Genomic DNA, 14,708 nt, shown 5'->3' on the forward strand with positions numbered 1-14,708 from the left:
ATCATGTTTACTCTACTACAGTTGTCTCAATTTTTCCCCCTTTGCCCTCCTCCACCCATCCCACCCTGCCCCCCTCACCCACAGTCAATTCCCACTCTGTTGCCAATGTCGATGGGTCATTCATAAATGTTCTTTGTCTCGTCCCTTCCCCTTCTTTCCACCATTGTCCTCTTTCCCCATCCCCTCTGGTCACTTTCAGTCTGCTCCATGTTTCCTTGCCTGTGGTTTATTTTATTCATTAGTTTATTTTGTTGAATAGATTCCATTTATAGATGAGATCATATGGTATTTGTCTTTCACAGACTTGCTTATTTCACTTAGTATAATATTCTCCAGTTCCATCAATGTTGTCACAAAAGGTAGGAGTTCCTTCTTTCTTTCTTTCTTTTTTAAAATGCAGATTGATTTTATATTTTTAAATGTCAAAATCCATTATAAAATATTAAAAAATTTAAATCCATTTTAAAGTCTCAGCAATTAAAACAACATGACACCAGCACGGAAATAATCAAGAAGGTCAATGAAAAAAATGAGCATTCTAGAAACAAATGTATATATCTCTCTAACAATGTAATATATGATTAAATTGATATTTCAAATCAATGTGGACAATAAGGTTTATTCAACAAATAAGGTGCATGGACCACTATTACTTGAAATAAAAAAAAAATACAGAGCTCTATTTCACACATCATACAAAAAGTACTCAGGTGAGTTAAAAATCAATATGTAAAATATAAGGAGTTTTAGGATAAAATACAAAATAATATTTTTCATGACCTGAAGTAAAATATTCAAACCAGAAGCTATAAAGTAAAATATTGACAATATGACTATATTAAACATTTCAGACTATACAGTAACATACATATAAAAAAAGTTAAAGAACAAGTAAAAGAATAGGAAAGTATTTGCTACACATCTAAAAAAGAGTTAATAGTTTTGTTTTTTTTTTAGGGAAAAAATTCTACAAACCTTTAATCAAGAAATAGATAAAGAATACCAAAATGTCATTTAAAACTTCTTAAAAATAATAGAAATAGGCAAGATATATCCAAAAACAGGTTAAGTTTCAACAAATAATAAACAAATTAACACATCATTGTCACAATCAGATTAATAAGTATTAAAAATATTGATAATAGCAAGTCTTGGTGACTGTGAAAGGGAGTGTGTATTCATAGACTCTTTTTCTTCATCTTACAGCAGTCCCTTTAGCATATTTTGCAGTGCTGGTTTGGTGGAGGTGTATTCTCTTAGCCTTCTTTTGTCTGGGAAACTCCTTAATTTGCCCTCCATTTTAATTGAGAGTCTTACTGGGTAGAGCAGTCTTGGTTGCAGGCCTTTGCTTTTCATTCCTTGGAATATTCCTTGCCAGTCCCTCTGGCTTGTAGTGTTTCTGTGGAGAAGTCAGCTGCTAGCCATGTCGGGGATCCCTTGTGTGTTCCTACCTCTTTCTCCCTTGCTGCCTTTAGGATTCTCTTTGTCTTTGACATTTGCCATTTTAACTATGATGTGTCTTGGAGTGGGCCTCATTGGGTTCCTCTTGAATGGGACCCTCTGTGTTTCCTGGACTCGTGTAACTTTTTCTCTCCTCCAATTAAGGAAGTTTTCCATCATGACTTTTTCAAACAGGTTCTCTACCCCTTGCTCCTCCTCTCCTCCTTCTGGTATCTCTATTATGCGGATATTAGTACGCTTCAGGTTGTCCTGCATTTCTCTAAACGTCCCTTTGTTCTTTTTGAGTCTTTTTTCATTTTCTTGCTCCTTCTGGGAGCTTTTTCTACCTTATCCTCCAGCTTGCTGATTCGATCCTCTGCTTCATCTAGTCTGCTTTTGATTGCTTCTACTGTGCTCTTCAATTCAGAAACTGTGTTCTTCATTTCCTCTTGTCTCTTACTGATAGTTTCTATGTCCTTTCTCATGCTGCTAGAGCGTGCAGTAAGTTCCTCGTAGTTTCCGTGTACATTTTTGTAATTCTCTCTGAGCTCACTGAGCTCATTGAGCTTCCTTAGCACCGCTGTTTAGCACTCAATACCTGATAGTTTACTTGCCTGTATTTCATTTAGTTCTCTTTCTGGGGACTCGTCTTTTCCTTCCACTGGGGGGTGTTTCTTTGTCTTCCCATTATTTGTGAGACTCTTCTTTTTTGCTTCTGCTTCGTAAATTGATCTGTCTTGATTTCCTGACTTTGTGGTGTGAACTTCTATGGTAGGCGACCGCTTGTTTTTCTTTCTGGATCTGCCTCTGATGATGTCAGATGTTGTTCCTGTCTGACCTTGGGCAGTCTGTTTGAGACTTTCAGGAATCTACTGTGTGTGGCTGTCTCCTTCCGCTGTTTATCCAGTCACTCTGCACTCAGCAGGCCGACTGAGACACCGCAGGGTGGGGTGGAGTCCCTTCTGGGGGCGGGGCTATTGGGTCCTCTGACGCTGTTGCCGCTCAGGGGAGTGGTCTGCCTGAGCAAGATGGCTGCTGCCTTACGGGGGATGAGTCAGCACCAGGATCCCGCTGGCTACTCTCTCGGTTCTCTCCCCAAAGCCTCCTTCCCCAGTCTCTCCTCAGGCGTCTCTAGCCCACTCTGCTCGCACCTTTGCCAGAAACCAGGGTAAGTGGCCGCAAATAAAAATTTATGCGTTGGCCCTTTAAACGGCTCTTTGCGTCTCCAGCTGCCTGTCTCTGGCAGAGAGCAACCCTGCCGCTCTTCGCAGCTGGTTGTTATCTGTGTACCTTTTGGGCTCCGGTGCTGTGGGCTGGAGATCCCTCTTATGGTGTAGACCCCGCTTTTCTCAGGGGGATCCAACTGGCCGTTTCAATATCCTTCTGGTGCTGCCGCCCGTGGGCTCCCTGCCCGCATTCTCGATCTCTATGGCACTCTTTACCAGTTAGGTTGTGCTAAAGCTGATTCTTCTGTCCGAGGTTATATGGCTCCTCTCTTGCTATTGTTCAGTTGTTTGTTCCAGGTGTTTTCTCCACAGTTTAGTTGTAATTCCAGATTGGTCCTGGTAGGAGGACCAGTGTGACTTCCACCCACTCCTCCGCCATATATATTTTCTTATCTAGGGAAATGTTGAATTCATGTCTTGCTCTATATTATTCATGAAGACTCTGGTTTCTTCCATGCCTATTTCCTGTGACATGTTTTCTCTAGTAGTTTATAGTTTTATTGCCATTGTCAGTATGATTTAAAAAAAAATCTCATTTCTACTTCTAATTTTTGTTATTATAGAGAAAAACTACTGATTTTGATTCACATCATATAGTCACTTTTCCAAATTTCTAATCCTAACAGAATTTAAGTAGAATTTTGTGCCTTCTATGCAATTTTACATTCTGAAAATAAAGACAGTCTTATTTCTTAACTTCTAGTGTTTATACTAATTATTCTATTTGGGGATCTTTTTTCATTAATTAAAACAAAAAATATTGAATGAAGATAGTGCTTCTCTACTTTCAGATTTAATTAAAATGTGTCAGATTTAATTAAAATGACAGTCATCTATTTAGTATGCTGTTGGTTTAGATAAGTGGCTTTTATTAAGTTTGGGAAATTACATTTTAATCCTTCTATGTTATTTGTAAGTATTATCAAGTGTCCTCTAGGCATCTATTGATATAACAGTACAGTTCTTTTAAATTGTTTATATAATGAATTACACTGAGATTAAAAAATGTTGCATTCTTGATAAAAACTCCACTTCTTGATTGGTGCAGCCACTGTGGAAAGACTATGGAGATACATCAAAAAATTAAAAACAGACCTGCCTTTTGACCCAGCAGTCCCATATCTGGGACTATATCCGAAGGAATCCAAAGCACTAATTTGAAAGAACATAAGCACCCCTATGTTTGTTGCAGCGTTATTTATAATCGCCAGGATATGGAAACAGCCCCTACGTCCATCATTAGATGAGTGGATACAACAACTATGGGACATTTACACCATGGAATTCTACTTGGCTATAAAAAAGAAAATTTTACCTTTTGCAACAATATGGATGAACCTGTAGAATATTATGCTAAGTGAAATAAGCCAATCAGAGAAAGACAAATACCATATGATTCCACTCATATGTGGAATCCAATGAACAAACTGAATTATCAAGGAAAATGGGGAGAGATTCTAGATAGAGGGCAGGATGGCAGCTATTGGGGCAGGGGAAGGTTAGGAGGTGGTGGGAGCACAAAGGACTCATGAACATGGACAACAGTGTGGTGATTGCTAGAGGGATGGGGTATAAGGGGACTAAATTGTAATGAAAAAAATACAATAAAGATTAAATTAAAAAATAAAAATAAAATAGGAAAAATCCTACTTCTTGGTGTATAAATTTTAAAAATATTTTGAAGCATTCAATTTTGTACAGATGTATGCAATACTAGAACTACATCATACTTTATTTTTTTTTATTTATCAATTGATTTTAAAGAGAGGGGAATTTTATATATATTCCCCCTCTAAGTGAAGGGGAATCTCTAAGTGATGGTTCCACTTAGGTATACACCCAGTGGTTTTACTTATTCATGTTCTGGCCAGGGATTGAACACACAACCTTGATGTATTGAGACGATGCTCTAACCAACTGAGCTACCTGGCCAGTCTGTTTCATACTTTGTAATGGCTATATAGTATGACATCGTGTAGCTCTGCTATAATTTAATCTGATGATTAATGCCTATTTAGGTTGCCTTTTTTTCATTCAATACTCTGATAAACCTCTAAAGTGATTTCTAATTTCACCTTTGCTTCTTTGCTTCCTCTTTAGGGATGAAAGTGGTGGAAAAGACAAAGTTCACATAGTCAAAACTTTTTGCTTTTTCTGTTATTCAGGTATCCCTTCTTATATGAAAAGGCAGTTTTTTCCCATCACGAGCCTCCATCGTTATCTAAACTTATCTAAACACATTTTGAGTTGGCTTTCCATCGTTTTTGAAAGTTCTGTTTCTGCATCTTTCCTAATCTTATCCTCACCTCCATGCTCCTGTTTTTTGTGAATCCCCAGGATATAGCCGATCTTATCAATCTGAGTCATTAATGATTTGGATTCAAAGTCTAATGTGTGGGTTCCCTCCCCACACCAAGCAATTCTTTGACAATGGCTGGGTGCCCTAGTATTCATCAAAATTTTGACACTATCTACTCAAGAGATAATATCAGGTTCCTCAAGTTAAGGATTCAGTCCTATGAGACTCCCCCCTGCTCCCCCTCCCCACTTCAATACAGACACCAATGGTAAATCCAGGTTTCATCTGTGCTTCTGATTTATCAGCTACAGATTAGAAGTTCCAACAGCCCTCTCCTTGGATTCAATTTGCTAGAGCAGCTCACTCGGAGAAACATTTTACTTACTAGATAACCCTTTTATTATAGAAGGGTATAACTAAAGAACAGTCAGAAGGAGGAGATGGCATGCAGAAAGGCGAGAAGCATACATGCTCCAAGTTATGCCCCTCTCCCCAGACCTTCGTGTTTTCACCGACCTGGAAGCTGCCCTCACCTTCTTCTTTTGGTGTTTTTATGGAGGCGCCATTACAAGTATGACCAGTTCAATCACTGGCCATTGGTGACTGAACTCAATCGCCAGCCACTCTCCCCTCATCCCGAGATCTGGGGTTGGGACAAACAGTTCCAATTTTCTAACCTTGTGGTTACTTCCCCTGGCAATAGTCTCTATCCCTGTGTTACCCGTGGGCTTTCCAAAGTCACCTCATTAACATGACAAAGGACATCTTTATTATTCTCACCACTTAAAAAATTCCCAGGGTTTGAGAGCTGTGTGTCAGGAACAGGGGACAAGACCAAATACATATTTCTCATTATAACTCACAATATCACGTTAATCATTCTAGCTTTCAGAATACTAGTGGTGTTAGTCTAAAAAATTTATAATTGCAATGCTCTTTATATACTCTATGGTGCAGGTAATTCTCAAATTTGTCTATGCAACAGAATCACTTGGCAAGCTGGGGGGGCAGGGGAAGAGTTTATATTCCTGGGTTCATGTCCTGCTATGGTGAAGCAGAATTTCAGAGGGTGCCCCCACCCCTGGAATATGCATTAAAAAACCTGAAACACTTAAAGTCATTGAAGTTCTGATTCATTTTTTTCTACCTTCTTGTTGGAACTGTGCTTCATCAAATCTGGGAGAACCTATGGAATCCCCTCCCCGCAGGCCCACCCCCACCGGCAGGGCTCCCCCTGCAGGGGTGGGAGCCAACAGTGAAGCACGTTCCTGCCCTCGTAGGGTTCATGCAAGGGCCCCGGGTTCCTGCCGAAGGAGCATTGTTAATGTGTAAGGTGGCGTCAGTGTAAGAAACGTCCAAACCTTTTAGAATGTTCGAATTTATGTGTGTCAAACTGACGACAGTTGCGGGGAGGCAAAACCTCAACAGATAGAAAAATGCTCCAGGGAAGGGCAGTCTGCACCCTGCTTTATACATTACCGTCAAAGGGGAAGATGTAAGTACACGGGTTACATGAAATCCACTGGTGATAGATTAGGGGAGTGGGAGAAAAACTGGGGAAATCTCTGGGATTGGATAAAAAAGTAAAATGATAGACACATGCTTCTTTTATGTAAGTGGGTACAGGACAGTTAACAGTCAACAATGAACTAATAATGAGATTTGTGGTCTCCCATTTGGTGGGGTATCTGCACTATGAGGGGTCTGGGAAAAGGAAATTACTTTGACATTCCAATGGTATATTATGGTAGATGCAAAAAAGACAATAGACAGGCTTAATGAAAGTAAGATTGAGTTTTGTCAGGGAAGATTCTAACCTAGGTCATGTCTATGTGCCATAAACTACTTTTAGTTAGGAAGTCTTACTCTCAGACTATCCCTTGTGGTTACTTTAGGTCTCTGAGTTAAGAGCTTGCCACGCAGGACTCCCCTGAGCTTGTCAGGTTTCATTTGTGGCCCCGTTTTGTTTGTCCACAGTGGTCTTCCCTCTGGGCAAAAATACAATAAAAAGGGAAAGAACTTGGAAAAGGGTAGTCACCAGTGTTAACACCTGAACATCAACTGCTTCGTTTTTCTGTTCTCTTACAGTCCTTGTTGGAATTGTTCACTTCAGTGGCATTAGTATTTCATTTCCATTAAAGACCAAGTAGACTTTCTTGAATGAGCTTAGGAATTTAGCTCCTCTCTCCTTTATTAAATCTGTAAGAAAATGCATTACAAGTTCTAAACTAATTGAGATTTTTGTATGCATTGAGGTTTAGGAGACCTTAGTTTGAACTAGAGTCCACCATCTATTAGCTGGGCAAGTTTTCAAACATTTCTGGGCTTCAGTCTCTCTTTAAAGCAAGGATAACATTTCAGAAATGCTTGAAACATAGTACACTCTTAGTAAATGTTAATTCTGTTGTTTCTAATAGCATCTCTAAGTTTGTTAATTTTTCCTCTTATGGCTATTTTGCTCATTATAATAGTTTGTTCTGTCAAAGTTCAAAGTTCATTCTTTTTTTTCTTAATCCCTTCACCTATTTCACTGAGCCCCCAAACCTGCTCTCCTGACAGCTGCCAGTCTGTTGTGTTTGTCTGTATTTTGTTAGTTTATATTGTTCATTAGATTCCACATATAAGTGAAGTCATGTCTACCAAAGTCCTATTCATTCATTCATTCAAGATAAAAGTGAAGGTGTTTTCTAAGGTGGATTGTCTGATTGAATATATAAATTATTTCAAGTCTGGTTCCCAACTAGTGTTCCAAATAAAATGCTCCAAACGTCACATTTTTAAGTTTTACTTTTCCAAGCTGCATCAGTTATAATCGCAGGAAAATCTTTAAGTATTGTACACCACATTAGTCAGGTTTTGATATTAATGAAAATGCAAATTACATCTGCATTCTTGTGAGGTCAACTTTTCGTATTTCTCATTTTACTAGAAGAGTGGGGACAGAGGAATCAGAGACGGCAGTGATTTAGCTTCTTACCCACCTTAGGCTTGTCTGCCCTTAACACAGACATTTCCCAGCATCCCTGAAGGCAGGGCGCTTATGTGACATGCCATGGTAAATAGATGCGAGCCTATGTGCTTCTTCACATCATAGACTAGTAGTGGCCACTGAGTCCACTTCCAGGAGATTCTGCTTGAAACAGATGGAAAGGCAGCCTCAGGTACAAGTCTTAACCTTCAGGAGCCTATTTCCCCATCTGTGAGATGGGAACACCATCTATCATAGGACTAAAGTGGACATGTAACTTGGCATTAGTCACAGGAGCTTGGCATAAAGTGAGTGCTCAATAAAAATTGGCAAAAGGAACCAGTTAACAAATGGATAGATTTTACTAAAATGAAGGCAGATTTTATAAGAGTGTGTGTGCACATGCATATGCACTGGTTGGGGGGCTACTAGGTTGATAAGTAAAATATTTAATATAGCTTAGATACAGCACAAAAAAATCAGTTTTTTAATTAGAAGAATCACTTAACAATGCATGCCATGTTGTACTTCCTACAAAGTAGAACTCTGAGATTGCGACAAGTACCCATGTAACCAAAAATCTAAACTGCAGATATGTGTAAACTGGCCAATCAGCCAGCCTCTTAAAAATTATGACTATGTTACAACAGTGTTAGTATTATAAGAATACTGACTTTTAAAGTTTTTATTTGATTCTGTCTAAGGTGTAAGTATAATGCTGGAGCAATATGCACAGCTCATTTGTTGATACAAATCATTCACCATTTTTAGGAACAAGTTTAGAATAAAAACCTGAATTTTATTACAAACAAAAATAAATTAACCCTCCCTTCAATTATACAGCATGTACAAGGATTTCTGTATTACATCATTTTACATAAATGTTCTAAATGATAGAAGATGAACTTCCTACCATTGGAAGGGAGGAGTTGACTGCTGAAAACCACAAGCCTACAGAAAGAAACGTTTCACAGGTTAGAGCTGAAACTAGAAACATTAAAGAAACTTGGAGGGAAATGACGACATTCAATACCCTAGAATACATCAGCAAAAATAGCCAAACATTTGTAAACACTTAAAAAAATCTCTTCAATATGCTATATTTCTATAAGGTAAATATTGTTTTGTAATTTATTTAAAAAATTAAAAATGATTTTAATTACAGTTTACATTCAGTATTATTTTGTATTAGTTTCAGGTGTACAGCATAGTGGTTAGATAATCATACTTGACAAAGTGTTCCCCTGATATTTCCAGTACCATATATAGTTACTACAATATTATTGGCTCTATCTCCTATGCTATCCTTTACATCCTGTAACTACCAGTATGTACTTCTCAATCCCTTCACCTTTCACCAAGCAAGCCCTCCCCCGGCAACTATGACTCTTCTCTGTATCAATGAATCCATTATTTTGTTTGTTCATTTATATTGTTCTTTAGATTCCACGTATAAGTGAAATTATATGGTATTTTTCTTTCTCTGACTTAATCACTTAGCATAATACCCTCTATGTCCATTCATGCTGTTGCAAATGATCAGATTTTGTCCTTTTTTATGGCTGTTTAGTATTCATATTTTAAATCTTTTCTTCTTCTTAAAGAAGACCCTTTATTTCTTCTTGTAATATGGTGGTAATAAACTCCTTTAGCCTTTTCTTTCCCCCCTCTGGGAAGTTTTTTAGCAGTCTTTCAATTCTAAATGATAGTGTTGCTTGGTAGAGTAATCTTGGCTATGGGTCCTTGCTTTTTATCACTTTGACTATTTTGTGCCAATGTCTTCTGGTCTGCAAAGTTTCTGTTCAGAAATCAGCTCAAAGTCTTCTGGGAGCTCCCTTGCAGGTATCTGATTGCTTTACTCTTGATGCTCTAAGATTATCTTTGTCTTTAACCTTTGGCATTTTACTTACGATGTGTCTTGGTGTAAATCTCTTTGGGTTTATCTTGTTTGGGACTCTGCACTTCCTTGACTTCTATGGTTATTTCTTTCCTTAAGTTTTCCATTATTATCTTTTCAAATGTTCTCAATTTCTTGCTCTCTTTTTTTTCTGGAGTGTTGGTACACTTGAAATTGTCCCAGAGGCTCCTTACACTATCTTCATTTTTTTTGGATTCCTGTTTCTTTTTGCTGTTCTGATTGGGTGTTTTCCATTTCTATACATTCCAAACTGCTGATTTGATTTTGTTTCATCTATTCCACTGTTGATTCCCTGTAATTTATTCTTCATTCCATTTAGTGTGGCCTTCATTTTGAAATGGTTCTTTTTTTTATGCTTTCCATGTCCTTTTTAATGCTAATTTTTACTTGACTCAAAAATGTAGTTTTATGGATGAGGAGTACTTCCCTCTAGATTAGATAAGAGCTTTGTTTCTTTCTCTGGAGGCAAGAACAAAATGTAATTCTGGCTTGTTCAGGGACTATTTGTGAAGTTCTTAGACTGGGGGCTTTTAGCTACTTGTCTGTTTGTGATTTCTACCCCCAGAACAAGGGTTAGAATAAATGGTAAAGACAGAATTAAATTAAAAAAAAAATTAGCTCCTTGTTAACATCTCTTTGAATGTTTGATGGGTGAGGATACTGATGAAACTGGCTGTGGACTTGAACAATCACTGCAATCCTTTTCTCTGACCACCAAAGATAATCACGATGTACAAAGTATGAGCTTAGCAACACAACTACATAAAAACCAAGTAAGGCTGAACTGCACCTTGTGTCCAGGACAATTACAGTAATGAAAATCCCCAGGAACTTACTGTACACAAGCAAGTGCGCAAAAGCCTTTTTCACATTTGGCACCATGACTTAAAAACTATTTCCATTTACTTATTTGGATATTTTTATGAAGTGACTGCATGTAATAATTATAATAAAAAATTTTCCAAGTATGTAATATAGGGCAAAAATATATTGAAGATTAAAAAATAAAATGAAAATCTAAATACTAATGGAAAAGCCAAGCCTTAGCATCCATACCTGGATATCTCATGCTCTTCTGTGATAATCAGAAAAGTCTCTCAACACTGACTGGGTCCCTTTTTTGTGGAGTGACAGATGTAAAAACAAGCAGCAATGCTATGGCTGAGTCATGCTTTTCCTTAGTCTATAGTTATTTTCTGTGCCAATTTTATTTTATGATTAATAGGTTGAAGCCCAATATTATTTTCAGCTAGGTATTAAAATTATTTGGAAATGATAACCCTCCTTCTGTTTAAATGATGTGATGACATTTAATAACAGATTTTGAAGAAGCTAAAAATGACACAGTTTAGTACAAACTGTCCTTTACCTTTATTGCTTGTATACACAAAGAATACATTATAAAACTCAGTGGGAGAAGGAAAAAATAACGAAAGAAAAAGTTACCTGCTTTAGCATTTTTAAGAATAGTTTGATAACTTCTTAGATCAACTTGCTTATCTGAAATAGAGCAAAAACTACAATACAATCACGATATAATTCTAATAATCACAGCAATTATGCTTTGTTTTAATTTTTCTTCAAAAAACATTAATGTTATAAAAATGAGGTGGATGACATCCTTATTTAAAAGACACCTTGTACTGGTATCAAAATATGACTTATTTCAATACCAACTGAAAAAATAGATCTCATATAGTCTATTTACTTCAATGAAGTTTTATTATTACTTTTATTTTCAAAGTTGGTAGCAAAGTTATTTTTAACAATATAAACTTTCTCTTTATAAGTGTTGAAATTCCCTTAAAAGTGTTGAAAGGCAGCAGGCATTCCAGGAAGGGTTTGGTAGGAAAATCAATTATTCCAATATTGATAAATAGGATACTTGATACATTTATAGTTACTTTAACTTCCTTACTAACATTTCCTGATTTTCCAGGGTTTTTATGCATTTGGTATCATAAAACTATCTAAGGCCAAGCCTTTTTTCTTGGAGCCATTATTTCCATTAATTCTCTTCAGTTTTTCAAATACATAGTAAAACAATCCAATAATCATCACAGGAAGGAATGATCATTTAAGTTGGATAGTGCTGATTTACCTTTTAATTTCATTTAAGAGATATTGATAGCAGAGTCATAAAAGCTTTACAGTTTTAACACACATACATGCCATTACAGAATTAAAAATCTTTATACCCTTTAGAAAGGGTTCCACTTTGTTTAATGTACCATAGTCAAATTTCAGTCTAATGAAATATGCTTTTATTAAATACAGCAGCCACCACTTACCTTTAAATATTTTATGGATGAAACTAAGTTCAGTACTGATCCAGGGATGCTGGCAACAAAGCCCTCACTTCGAACTATCCCTAAAGGTTCTGCATTTCTAAAACGCACCACCCATTTTTCTAGATTTATCATACCCTGTCTTTAACCTGGTATATACCATCTTTTGGAAAAAAGATTTATTTATTTTTTGAGATGAGATACAAGAACAAAATCATTTTTGAGGTTCCACCTCGGAAAAAAAAAAGTTTGCACATAGCAGCTAGTTTGATACCTCCTGTTTTTGTTAGGCTAGCCTTCACACAAAGAGCATGCATATACAGCCATGGTTCACGCATCTGTTTGGAAGTTGGGAACTGCTGCTTATTCAAGTCACAGATGCCCTCATGATATGCAAAGAGACAGTTGAATTGTATGTCCACCATGAAAAAATGAAAATTAATGATGAAATAAATGTAGCAAATATAGGCAGTTGGCATTCAGAACACGCCAAAAAGCTCACTCATGATTGTCATTATCAGGGTTTTTCTTTCCTTAAAAAAAGTCCTTCTTTGCATATTTTAAAATTTAACGGTCCCAGAGAATCATGAAGTGCCTTGTCGTTTTTGCTGCTGACTTCTGATGACCTCTAGTTGTTTTTTGCATTGCTGGTAGTAAGTAGAAAGGCTTTTGTTTTCATCTAAAAGCTTTTTATGTTCTTGTACCAGACGAGATGTATTTTGCTGGTCCTTTTCATCCTGGTCCAGTTCTGCAACTAGTTCTTGCCTAAAAACAAATTCAAATAATAAGATATTCTACCTGATGTAAAAATTCATACCTTAATAGCTGATGATGAAAGCTCAATGAATTAGAATTTTTATTCTGGGTCTATCATTATGCATCTTAGGTGCACCACTCAAATTTATTTATGTGCTGGAATGGAAACTGTCAATCATTCTTCCAGTGTAAACATACTAATGTCATAATCCTATTAATAAGTAACTGTACTTAGATAATTAGTGAAGACAGACAAAATGCTATAATAGAAGTTTCAGAAAATTCCTTTGAAATTCTTTTTGTGGAGGAAGGAAGAATGAAAGGTTGGGAAGGGCTTCATTTGACTATAGGACAAATAACATGAAGTTTTTTATCATTAACATTGCACTTTTATATTCATGCACTTATATTTTGAAGTCATAATCCTATTTAACTGCAGTGCAGAGTGGTAGCTAACAGAACATTTGCAAGGTAATTAAAATAGATGTTATCAACTTAAATCTCTTTGCCATTTTAAAACAGAACAATACAAAATACCACTTTTAAACTACTGAAGTTTCCAAACAGTTTCAGGAAAGACCCTCAGATTCTTTTATAGCCTTGTAAACTTTTAAAAGTCCCTTTTATTTGGGGGATATTAAGCAGTAGCTCCTGTAGTAATAGGATATACCTAAATAATTGATAAAAAGTCCTCAAAATTATTTCCTAGTAATATCTCTCAGTTAAAGTATTTAAAAGTTGATTAAAACTGTCATAGTTTCACATCCCTCAAGCTACTATTTGGCTTTCCAGCACAGAACTTCTCTTCCAAATGATTAAAGTAGTATAGGTTAAATATGTGAAATGAGAAATACAGAAGTTCTTTAAAAAAAAAATTAAGTGACAACAGTTCCACAATTAGTTTTACAACTTGCAGACTCTAATACAGGGTGGGGCAAAAGTAGGTTTATAGTTGTTAGTATGGAAAAATAAAACAATAGTTAACAAATAAGACAAGAATAAACTCTGTGTTTTGCATACTTACAACTGGGAATCTACTTTGCCCTACCCTGTATTTATTTCCATCTAGCCTTGCCTTATAAGGTACTAGGTTGAATTCACTTAAATCACTGTTATCAGTAAATTGTGATGAAACTATGCTTTCCTTTTTTTTTTTAAAAGTACAAACAGAAAATTTTTCATAGATTACTTCAGGAAAGAAGAATTTTTTATTTATTTGATTAAAATTAATAGAGGAAATCCTGTTACCATGTATATATAGTTTCCATGATTTTTTTCCTATACCACCACCATAAATTGGCTTCAGAGGCATAAAATTTCATGAGGGGGGGTCCTGTGTAAGCACATTAAAGATTTTTTTCCTCTTAAAAAAACTGCAAATAAAGGAGCATGAAAATTGTACTGTATTTCCTAAAAAAGAGAAATGCAGTTGCTACAACTCTCAGAAAACATGTGTAAGTATAAGGCTTCCCAGAAAAATACTCATAAGGTATGAAATAAAGTCATTATACTCTCCTAACCATACTCCTGGAAAGAACATAACTACAAAATGTTCCTAAGATAAAGCACAACTCAACATTAGTAAATCAAATTATTTTACCTATGTCCAAGAGAACAAATCTTTATAACAATAAATCTAAACAGCTTTTAACTTTAAAATGCTGAGAACACAAAACACATTTATGTAGCACCAGTTTACTTTCTCCTTAGTACAATATGATATAGTCAAGAGTTTTTAAAAAAATTTTATTCCTCACTGGAGGAAATTTTATCGATTTTAGAGGGAAAGGGAGAGGGGGAGGGAGAGAGTGAA

At 36.2% G+C, this 14,708-nt stretch overlaps 1 protein-coding gene across 2 annotated transcripts in view; it reads right to left on the minus strand.

Annotated features, from left to right (window-relative positions):
• Positions 1–11,547: 11,547 nt before the first annotated feature.
• The window catches only part of MAP3K7 (mitogen-activated protein kinase kinase kinase 7), a 61,881-nt gene continuing 58,720 nt past the window's right edge, over positions 11,548–14,708 (minus strand). For both annotated transcript variants that reach the window (XM_054569723.1, XM_054569722.1), the window contains one exon: positions 11,548–12,904. In XM_054569723.1, the coding sequence (XP_054425698.1) occupies positions 12,724–12,904 (181 nt within the window). In that variant the 3' untranslated portion in view covers positions 11,548–12,723. The remainder of the gene's footprint in view (positions 12,905–14,708) is intronic.

Source organism: Pteronotus mesoamericanus, unplaced genomic scaffold (genome assembly GCF_021234165.1).
Source record: "Pteronotus mesoamericanus isolate MK-2021 breed Mesoamerican mustached bat unplaced genomic scaffold, CSHL_Meso_final contig_20, whole genome shotgun sequence".
NCBI lineage: Eukaryota > Metazoa > Chordata > Mammalia > Chiroptera > Mormoopidae > Pteronotus > Pteronotus mesoamericanus.